The sequence below is a fragment of the Ceratotherium simum genome, chromosome 17 (genome assembly GCF_057802395.1).
Source record: "Ceratotherium simum simum isolate JZ-2026a chromosome 17, ASM5780239v1, whole genome shotgun sequence".
In the NCBI taxonomy this organism is placed as follows: domain Eukaryota; kingdom Metazoa; phylum Chordata; class Mammalia; order Perissodactyla; family Rhinocerotidae; genus Ceratotherium; species Ceratotherium simum.
The window spans coordinates 16,261,680-16,272,297 of NC_141916.1; the positions used below are offsets into that span (position 1 = coordinate 16,261,680).

Below are 10,618 nucleotides of genomic sequence, written 5' to 3' on the forward strand. Positions count from 1 at the left end.
CCCAGGACCGTGGGTGGCGTTTGTAAGGTCCATGTGAGAAGTTGAGTGTAAAAAAAATGATTTGCAGAACGTGTGAATCCCTGGAGTGTGCAGTGCCTTGCCCAGGGCGGTGTGGGTGTGAGTACAGGGGTCTCTCCACGCAGTGTCGCCCTCCGGCAGCATTGGCAGGTCCGCATGGCCCTGTGTGGGGATGTTTGTGGCGTGAGGCCGGGAGGGCGTGTGCCCCTGCGTGGCTGCGGGGGCGGTTTTGGAAAGTGCTGTGTTCGAGCGTGCATCCTGTGTGTTCTCTGTGCAGGGTGGAAGAGGTTGTGCACGCCACCGGGAGAAGGCTGGGCCCTGGTGCCCCCTCCCCCATTCTAAAAAGCAGTGTTTGCAAATGTGTATAGGGTTGTAGCAGAGAGATGACTTTTTCCTATGACTCCAACGCACACAACTTCAGTAGGAAGCGACAAGTTTAAAGCAAAGTCGGTGGATGGTGGGAGGTGGCCTGGAGGTGGCAGGGGCAGGGGGAGTACGACTACTGGTTCCCCAAATATCCATCTTCCCCTCTCTGTGAAATGGGAGATGCCAGGCCTGGGGCCCTGGAACCCCTTTCCAGAGCGGTAATAAAAAGCTGGGGACTGAGAGGCAGTAAAAATGAAGTCCAGATGAGAGGCAGCTTTGAAGCCTGGGCCGAAGTGCCTGGCGGGGGTGGAGTGTGGGGAGGGGCCGGGAGGAGAGCCTGGAACACCCCCCAAATTTACCCGGGGCCGAGATGGCGCTCTGAGCCGGGGTGCGGACGCCCCGGGACGAGGGTCTTGGGGCACTGAGAAGGGGCGGGCGGCGCGCGCTGGGGGAGTGCGCCCGCGGGGTCACTGAGCCCCGCCAACGCGCCTCGCTCCTTGGCACTCGGTAGCGCTGTTTACGAGTTCGCCCTTTTTTTTTTTTCGGTCTTTTGGTTCCAGGGCAGAGCTGCTCAGATTTAACAACTGGGAGAGGGGAAGAGGGAGGTGGCAAACAGGAGACCGTACTTTGGGGTGGAGTGGGGCAAGAATTAAAAGTGTGGCATTTTAAGGGCAGAGAAAGCGTGGAACTATTGCTTTGCACCAAATCCTTGTGAATTCTTAACCTTCCTCTCATTGCCCAATAGGATGGGGAATTGGGGTATGTTGGGAGGGGTGCTGAGGTGGAGAGAATCTCCCAGGAAGGGCTTTTGTGGAGGCAGGGCAGGGACCCTGTCTTTTTCCAGGCCCATGGAAGCCCCTTGGACTTGGCTGGCAGGATGCCCCTGCATTTCAATTTGGACCAATAATTTTGGCCGCTGGGATTTTGGTGGGCTTCAGGCCTGCTCCACACACTTGCAGAAAGTAGTTCAGACCTATGTGTCTAAACTGGGGCAGGGAAGAGGTCCTTTGAGGGGAGGGCGGTGTGGTGTGTCTGTGCATGTTTGGCGGCTTCGGTGTCCTGGTGCTGTGTTGGCAGGCCCGGGTGTTTGTCTGGTAGCAGAGCTGCTCGCTTGCAAATGTGAAGCGGAGCGCTCGGTGTTGTGTGTCAGCTTTATGACTTGTGCCTCCACCTCTACGGTGTGGCTGGAGGGAGTGTGCCTCTGTGCCCGCCTGTGTCTTCTTCTGGGTCAGGGTCTGGTTGGGGTATAGAGCGCATTGGTGACGTGCCTGCTTCTGTGCCCCGTGTGTTGTTGACGTGAGAGTGTGTGTGTTTCTCCAAGGAGGTGTGTGTTCAAATTGTGAGTCCGGGCGTCTCAGCCCTGGGCCTCGCAGCTGGGAGCGTTTACAGCAGGTTATAAAGAGTTTGTTTGAAGCTCCGCTCAGCCTGGCCAGGAATTTCCTCAATTTCAGCAATTTGGGCTTTAAAAGGAGAAAAACCCAGAGCCCACCCCCTCCTCCCCAGCAGGGGCCCCTGCCTAGCCCAGGAGCAGCATCCCGATGGTGGGGTCTCGGCCCAGAGCTGAGAAGGGAATCTGAGCAGAGTTGACGCAATTAGCCTTTCTCGTCACCCCCAGATTGACCAGAGCCACTGGGCAGCACTTTGGGGTTCAGGGGGCGGGGGTGTGCCAGAAGGTGCCGAGAAGGGGTGACAGCACCACTTAGACGGGAAAAGCTGCCCCTGGGCCTGCCTCCCCGGGGGCCCCCAGTCTTATAATTGGCTGGCACTGCCCCATGCCAGTCTGACCGCACCCAGGCCCTTTCGCAAGAGAGGAAATGAGGCAGCGCTCTGCGGGCAGGGAGGGCGTCAGCGCTGGAGTGAGCACCACCCCACTCGCTGGCCTGTGGGCTGAACATGTGCCCTCAGAGGACACCAGGAGGGGTCCTGAAAGGCATTCCAGCCCGCCCTGCTTCTCTCAGCACCAGCCCCTCCTGGAGTCTCCCGCCCCCAGCTCTGAATAGACTGCAGGCACCCTTCTTCCCTCCCCTCCTCTCTCTCCTTTTTCATTGGGGAATCTCACTCCAGCAGGATTCTTATGCTAATGAGAGTCTGTGTGTGTTGAGGGGTGGGGAGGGCTTCCCTCCTGTGGGGTGGGTGGAGCCACCCTGGGACCCGGGCATCCTGGGCATTCCTTCTACCCTTCTGGCGGCATGGGGCGGACCTCTGACCAAGTGGGCTGCAGCAGGTTAGAAGGAAGAAGGTGTTCTTGAGGTGGGTGCGTGGGACACTTCTTAGGCAGGGTCTTAGGGTCTCCTTGCATTAACCTGGGCCCTTCAGGTTTGAGCAACAGGTCCTACAGGTTGAATAACTTATAGATTTTTCCAGCCTCTGAAGATCAACCACACACCCAAAAAAGGTTTACTCAGCAGCTTCCTGAACAGAAGGTGTCCTCCCCACACACTCTGTGTGGCATGGGCTGAGACCCCTTTTGAGCTGCAATTGGTATTCACAGGGGACATTTAGGAGTTAAGATAGGCTCAAAGAGGGTCCAGAGAGAGCTCCCCTCCCCCATTAACCCTGTTTACCCACTGTCACCTGACTTCTCCGGTTTGCTACACCCCCAACAGCTTCTAGACCTGAGAATCTGAGCAAATACCTCAGTCTCCCCTTCCCCAACTCCTGTGACTCCTGGCCAGGCCACTTAGATCTAGTCAGGAGACCTGAGAGCCTTGGCTCCAGCATCCCCTGGCAGTGTGGCACTGGGCTGTCACTGCCTTCTCGTGGCCTCAGTTTCTTCAGGTGTAAAATAGCTGTTGCGTATCCTCTAACCTACTTTCCTGACACCTGTGTCCCGTTTCCTCCACTGTCTCTGTATGGTTTCTGGGGAAAAGGACATTGGTGGTTATTTGGGGCGTGATATGGGAAGATTACCTACCCTGTACTGCTTGAGAGAAGATGAGGTTCTGTTCTACCTACTGTGTATCCCAGCAGGTCATTTAGCCGGGTGCTGGCTATAGGCGGCCTGTCATCGCCTATTCACCCCCAGATCTATTGCCTCCTGAGGAGGAGGAGGAGGAAGATGGTGGGAGGTAGATCACCTGACAAAGATCTACCGATGTGACAGGGAGTGACTAGAGAGTTCAGAGCCACGGGCCATAACCCCTCCACCCACCCACTGTACAGCTGGGGAAACTGAGGCCCAGAGAAGTTAACTTCCAGGATGGCCTTGGCCTGGAATTTGGAGAATTGAGCAGTGTCATGTAGGTCTCAGGCTGGCGCTATCACGGAGGGAGATGGCCAGACTATGGGAGGTGCAGTCATAGTGGTTGTTTAGGGGTTTCTGGAAGTATTTTCTCTGGGGCTGTATGTGGTGGTTGGGACTTAAATCCGTGTGGTGGTAACGGTGTTGTCAGCACTGAGCAGGAGAAAGAAGTGGGAATGGGTGTGTGTGTAATGAGGATGCGTTTATCTCCTCCCATGACCCTCCTATCACTGCTTCCCCCCCAGCGGTGGAGACGCAGAGCACTAGCTCAGAGGAGATGGTGCCCAGCTCGCCCTCACCCCCTCCACCTCCTCGTGTCTACAAGCCCTGCTTCGTGTGCAATGATAAGTCCTCTGGCTACCACTATGGGGTCAGCTCTTGTGAAGGCTGCAAGGTGTGTATGTGGTGGGCTCATTGGGCACCTGGAGTTAGCTGGGTGAGATCAGAGACCAGGGACGAGACCAGAGGGGTGGGACTGTGTGTGAGTGGGTATCTGTGGGGTGGGAGGGGCTGCTTTACACCTAGGTAGTTAATAGATTGGGTCAGCCTGGAAGGCCTGAGAGGCTGGTACTCCCAGCATCCTGCTTCACTGATGTTCTCCCCACCCCCAACTCCAGGGCTTCTTCCGCCGCAGCATCCAGAAGAACATGGTGTACACATGTCACCGTGACAAAAACTGTATCATCAACAAAGTGACCCGGAATCGCTGCCAGTACTGCCGACTACAGAAGTGCTTTGAAGTGGGCATGTCCAAGGAAGGTAGGCCCCTAGCCCTGGCATGGGCAGGAGCACTCCTGTCCTAGCCTGTGGTTGCCATTCTCTTCCCACTGGCCACCTCCACTTCCCTGACCTCTGAGATCTAGCCCACCCTAGGTGCTGCCTCCTCCCTGGCCAGTCATATTTGATTAGTTCCATTCACCCAGGAGGCCCCACGCCTTCCCATTCTCCCCTCTTCTGAAAGAGTGAATGGGGGTTACCTGTCTCACATTCTCCTGTTTCATGGGGAAGTGGGGGGGGCTTGCCAGTCCCCTCCCCTGCTCCCTGGACTGAGCCTGAGGTGGACCTGGGGTGCCCCCCCTCCCCTGCGCCATTGTGCTGCCAAGGCTATAAGTGGATATCCTGCCGCCTGCATATCCTGCCCCCCCTCCCCAGCTCCTGCAGGGTGACAGGAAGGGCAGGATGGAGCCGAATGGCCTGGGGAGGGAGCAGGGGCTGCAAGCCCTGGGTGGGGCTGTGGAGAGCCAGCCTGGGAATGAGAGCTAATGTAGGAGCTAGGGAAACTGAGGTACTGACTAGGGTCCCAGGGAAGAGATGTTCATGATAAGGACTGAGCACATTAAATCAGGGTGAGAGGAGATATCCAGAGGGAGGTTCTGAGGGTCCCGCACCTCTCCTTGTGCCTCCACCCCCAAGCTGTGCGGAATGACCGGAACAAGAAGAAGAAAGAGGTGAAAGAAGAAGGGGCGCTTGACAGCTATGAGCTGAGCCCCCAGTTGGAAGAGCTCATCACCAAGGTCAGCAAAGCCCACCAGGAGACCTTCCCCTCGCTCTGCCAGCTGGGCAAGTACACCACGGTGAGAAGCGGGCAGGGCCCCAGTGAGGGCAGGGGACTGTCCATTTTGGGGAATGAGTAGGGGTGGTGTTGGAGGCCATGGTCTGGTGCAGGACAGGGATGAGGACAAGGAGGGCATCAGAATGCAGACGAGAGAGCTTGGGGTATTGGCAGAAAGAAGACAGCCTCCAGGGCGGGCCTGGGCTTGCATGCTAACGTGCCCTCCCTGCAGAACTCCAGTGCAGACCACCGGGTGCAGCTGGATCTGGGGCTGTGGGACAAGTTCAGTGAGCTGGCCACCAAGTGCATCATCAAGATCGTGGAGTTTGCCAAGCGGCTGCCCGGCTTCACGGCGCTCAGCATTGCTGATCAGATCACTCTGCTCAAGGCTGCCTGCCTGGACATCCTGGTAAGTTAAGCCTTGTGGCCCGTCTTCCCCTACAGCCTGACCCTCATAAGAGACCAAGGAGTTGGTTCACACAAAGATTTCATTCTCTCTCCTTCCCACTCTAATCTGGGACTCCTCTGATCTCCTTAAGCCCAAGCTCTTTTTGTTTTAACCCCTGTCGCTAAGATCTGGTCTTAGACTTCTGGATGCCCTGCCTCCCTCTGACTTCTCTTCCCTCCCCAAGCTTCAGATCCTCCACCTCTGCCTTCCTCCCCCTGCCTCTTCAGGTGGCCCTCCTTTTGGACCTAACCTCCTCACTTTCCACATGTACCTCATTCCCTATTTTCCCCACCTCTAAGCGCCCCCCTCCCCAGAGACAGCACTAACCCTCCCCCTGCCCATCTGCAGATGCTGCGGATCTGCACAAGGTACACCCCAGAGCAGGACACTATGACCTTCTCCGACGGGCTGACCCTGAACCGGACCCAGATGCACAATGCCGGCTTCGGGCCCCTCACAGACCTCGTCTTTGCCTTTGCTGGGCAGCTCCTGCCACTGGAGATGGATGACACAGAGACGGGGCTGCTCAGTGCCATCTGCCTCATCTGTGGAGGTGCGGGGGCGCCCCCTAGCGTTTGCTTGAGCTCCTTTCCCACCACACCCCACACCTGATCTCTGACCAGGGGAGACCTTGGTCCTTCTCCCTGGGATTGTTGCCCCTGGCCCCATCCACAGACTTCCTAGGTCCAGTCAAGGCTCCCCTGCAGCCTGGAACATAGGACAAAAAGAGGGGCAGAGCCAGGGGGAGCTGAGGAGACCCCAGATACTGGTGCTGAGATGGAGGTCTGGGCAGGAGTGATTTACCCAGAGAAAGCCTCTTGCTGAAGGGGAGAAGGAACAGGGCTTGGAGTTGGGGAGATGGCCTGGGTGGGGCTCATGGGCAATAGGTAAAGGGCTGATGGGACAAAGTTTGGAACTTAGAGGACAGGCACAGGGTCAGTTGGGGATCATCCACTTGTCACTGTCATCCCCATCTCTTCCTCTCACTCCACTGCACTTATCTCCATAGACCGCATGGACCTGGAGGAACCGGAAAAAGTGGACAAGCTGCAGGAGCCATTGCTGGAAGCCCTGAGGCTATATGCCCGGCGGCGGCGGCCCACCCAGCCCTACATGTTCCCAAGGATGCTCATGAAGATCACCGACCTCCGGGGCATCAGCACCAAGGGTTAGTCACGAGTGAGCCTCCCCTCTCTCTTCCTGGAGCTGCTGGCCTCCCAGGTCAGGCAGAGACAAGAACAGAGTGGGTGAGAACCAGGCGGCCTACGCTGGAATCCTAGCTCTGCCACATGCTAGTGGGGAGACTTTGGGCAAATTCCTTTACTTTTTGTACCTTATTTTCCTCTTTGTATCCTGGGTTGTACTTACACCTACCTCGTAAGGTTATTGTGAGGACTAACCGAGTTAATCCATAACGGGCTTAGAACTGCACTAAGTTAAACATTGAGTTCCTCAGTTGCAGGAGCCACATTTCAAGGGCTCAGTAGCCATCTGTGGCTGGTGACTACTCTGTTGGACAGAGTAGATATTTCCATCATCGCAGAAAGTTCTATTGGACAGTGCTGGTTTAGAGAGATGCCTGGCAGATAGTAAGTGTTTGATAAATATTAGCTATTATTATAAATGTTATTAAGAACAGGCCTAGGAACAACCGGCAAGCTGTGGACATTACAGGGTGGGGTGCCTGGGGCGTGGGGCTGGAAGTTGGGCATGGTGTGATCTTTGAGAAGACAGCCTGAAAGAATGGGACAAATGGGCAGCAGGATTGGCAGAGTAGACAGGTAGAGGCTCCAGGCAGAGGAGTGGCCCTCAGGAACCCTGGAGTAGGGAGAGGGTGAGCTCAGACAGAGAGGTGGCAGGCCTGTGCTGGGAGCCCCCTGAGGGGAGTCATAGGGCAGTTGAGAAAGATTAGGGCCTCAAGGGGCATGTACCTCTGCCTCCTTGAACCTTTTTGCCCCTCTATTATAGGAGCGGAAAGAGCCATTACCTTGAAGATGGAGATTCCGGGCCCGATGCCTCCCCTGATCCGAGAGATGCTGGAGAACCCCGAAATGTTTGAGGACGACTCCTCGCAGCCTGGTCCCCACCCCAAGGCCTCTAGCGAGGATGAGCTTCCTGGGGGCCAGGGCAAAGGGGGCCGCAGCCCCCAGCCTGACCAGGGCCCCTGACTTCCCCTGCCGTGGGGGTTGGGGCTCCAGGCAGCAGACTGACCATCTCCCAGACACCATCAGTGACTGGGGGAGGACCTGCTCTGCCCTCTCCCCACCCCTTCCAATGAGCTCCTTGTTTTTGCCAAAGTTTCCAGGGGTGCCTCTGTGTTCATCCCCTTCCTGCTCTAACTGGCTCCCTCTCTAGTCTCGGGGGCCTGCCCTGCTCCCACCAGTAGAGAGGGCAGAGGGGTGAGCCTGGGTTTGGACTCTGAAATCTCAGCACTGCCCCTTAGGCACCAGGGTCCGAGGCTCCCCAGGGCAGGAGGAACACCCTGCCATTCCACAGCCTCTTCCTCTGCCAGGTGCTTAGGCCTCTGGGAGCAAACAGGAACACTAGAGACCAAAAGGGGCGCATAGGGGGAGGGCTGAGCCCACCCTCTTACCCCTGCCCTTGGTGCCTAATGCTGCGGAATGCACCTGCTGGGTGCATGCTGCCCTCTGTGCCCCATCCTCGTGCCAGGTCAGGGTGGGGCACGCTGGGCCCTGTATTTCCGTGGTGGGCTAGAGGGTGAAAGGGACGGATGCAGGTCCATTCTTCACCTGTTTGCTTGGGCCCAGAGTTTACCTTGTGCCCTCCGTTACAAGCCCTCCCCCAGCCCTATCATGTGCCTTGGGCTCCCTCTGCCCCCCATCTCAGCCATCGGGGCAGGGACCCTCCTACACTACAGAGGGGCCAGGGGATCCCTCTCCCCCTAGTGCCTTTCCCTCTTGACCCCCAGAGCAGCTTGGCCCAGGGAGAGGGGGGTGGGTGCTGCTTAGCTGATCCTGCCCTGACCCAGAGGAAGCCTCTATTTATTTATTAGCTTTTGTTTACACCCTGGAATTGACCCCTTCCTCAGGAGTCTTGGGAGGGGGTACCCGGGGCCCCTGTGACCCCTCCCTTCTTCCTCCAATCCCCAGTTTGTATTTAGCTGCCAAATAAGATTCCCACTGGCTCCCCTCTTTCTCTAGGGGGGTCAGGGTGCTGTGCCCTCCTCTCTGTTTACATCTCCCCTCCACCCCGCTGTATCGCATATTGCTGAGTTTTCTATTTTTGCAAAATAAAGTGATGGAAACTCATGGGATGTGGCTCCCTCTAGGAGGTGGTAGGAGAAATGACCAGCAGACCTGGAGAGGGACAGGGTGATGAGGGTGAGCTCCTAATCTACTGGCTTTTGCAGCTTTTTTAGAGGAACCAAGGAAATAGGATGCAATGTGCCTGGATGGGGTGGTGGGAGGGTGGGGGAAAGGGAGCCCACAGGGGCCCACCCTGAGGGTCTGGGCCTCCCCAGCCACCAGTGTGGGTTCTTCGATTGGACCCTATGGACCTCTGCAAAGGTGTGAAGGAGCCTCAGAGGTCTTTAAACTGTCCCCACCCCCAGATATGTATGAGTGCATGTCTGCCCTTCTCTCGGTGGGGGGGATCTTTGAAGTTTCATTTGGTACTCATGAGGGTCCCTGGCCCCAGAAGAAAAGAACCACAGCCTGCATCTAAGTTACAGTGTTTCTGTTTTATACCAGCCCCTGGCTCCATGAGCTCTCCCACCTTCCATGACCCCACTATCACCTTATGAGTTACTCCCTCTGCCCTGTCTGACTCCACTCTTCACCCCATGACCTCCACTCGCCCTCCACGCTCCCACTGTTACCCCTTGCTCCTACATGCCCTTGGCCTCTACCGCTGCGTCCTGCAGTCTGTCTTCCGCTTGCCCTCTGTGACTCCCCCATAGCCCACCTTCCTCCCTGGGACAGTGCCATGCCTACCTTGTGCCTGGCTTTCTTCACCAATGACCTGTGCATATGGGAGAGAGAGGTTGAGGATGTGGGAGTAGGGGAGGAGAAAAGTGGGGAAAAGCAGAAGAAGAAAGCGAAAGAAGCTCTAGAGGAAACCACAGGGCCTATGGGGAAGAGGGGTCGTTGCCATGGTAACCCCTGGTTGTGGGGGAAGGGTAAAATGTCCCACAGTCTGAGGCCAGCTGAAGCCCACAGGAGAAGGACCCTCTTCTCCCCAGTTGCTCCTCCCAGCAGTACGCTCCTACAATCCACCTGACATTGACTGAGCACCTGCCATGAGATGGGTGGTTGGCTAGGTGCTGTGGCTTCAGTCAGCCCCCGCTCTGCAGAGGTGACAGACGTGTGATCACAGACCTCACGTCTAGTTCCTTGTCTAGTTCCTTCGTGAAGCTCCCTGTGGTCAAGTGTGGGCCAGGGGCAAATATTTCCCACAACCCCTTCTCCCTACAGGTTCCATCCTTGCCCAGCCCCAGCTGCCATTCCTGCACCCTGCTTCTCCCAGTTCGCCTCCTCCACCCCCTTCCCAGGCACCACCACTGTCTTGGCTCCTTGGCCCCCCAATCTCATTCTCGGAGCCTGGGCCTGTGCTTTTCCCTCCACCTCCCCAGCTGTATGGACCTTGAATTTCTCAAAGCTGCTCCGCTTCTCACTCCCGTTACTTATCCACGGATTCTCTGCTCAAGCCCTTAGTATGTGCCGGGTTCTTCTCTAAGCGATTGATATGAAATATCTCATTTAATTCTCACAACAATCCTATGAGTTCCACTTGACAGATGAGAAAACAGCCACAGGAAGGGTAGGTAACTTACCTGACGTCCCGCTAACAGTAAGTGATAGAGGCAGGATTTGAACTAGAGCATTTCAGCTCCAGATCCCGTGTAGTTGAGTGCCCACTATCATACAGTAGATTTTCAAAATGAACAATAGTCACTCATTTGCCTCTCTCTACAGTACTTTTTTTTTTATTTTTTATTTTTGAGGAAGAATGGCCCTGCGCTAACATCTGTTGC

At 56.4% G+C, this 10,618-nt stretch overlaps 1 protein-coding gene across 4 annotated transcripts in view; it reads left to right on the plus strand.

The window, feature by feature from the left end:
- Window positions 1–8,894, plus strand: part of RARG (retinoic acid receptor gamma) — a 20,350-nt gene extending 11,456 nt beyond the window's left edge. For 3 of the 4 annotated variants that reach the window (XM_087442326.1, XM_004429098.3, XM_004429100.3), the window contains 7 exons: window positions 3,871–4,019; window positions 4,243–4,384; window positions 5,039–5,199; window positions 5,410–5,586; window positions 5,974–6,178; window positions 6,635–6,793; window positions 7,594–8,894. In XM_087442326.1, coding sequence (XP_087298452.1) covers window positions 3,871–4,019; window positions 4,243–4,384; window positions 5,039–5,199; window positions 5,410–5,586; window positions 5,974–6,178; window positions 6,635–6,793; window positions 7,594–7,793 — 1,193 coding nt within the window. In that variant the 3' untranslated portion in view covers window positions 7,794–8,894. Of the gene's footprint in view, window positions 1–2,520; window positions 2,635–3,870; window positions 4,020–4,242; window positions 4,385–5,038; window positions 5,200–5,409; window positions 5,587–5,973; window positions 6,179–6,634; window positions 6,794–7,593 lie in introns of those variants that run through there. The other variant, XM_087442327.1, reaches the window with a different exon arrangement.
- Window positions 8,895–10,618: the final 1,724 nt, after the last annotated feature.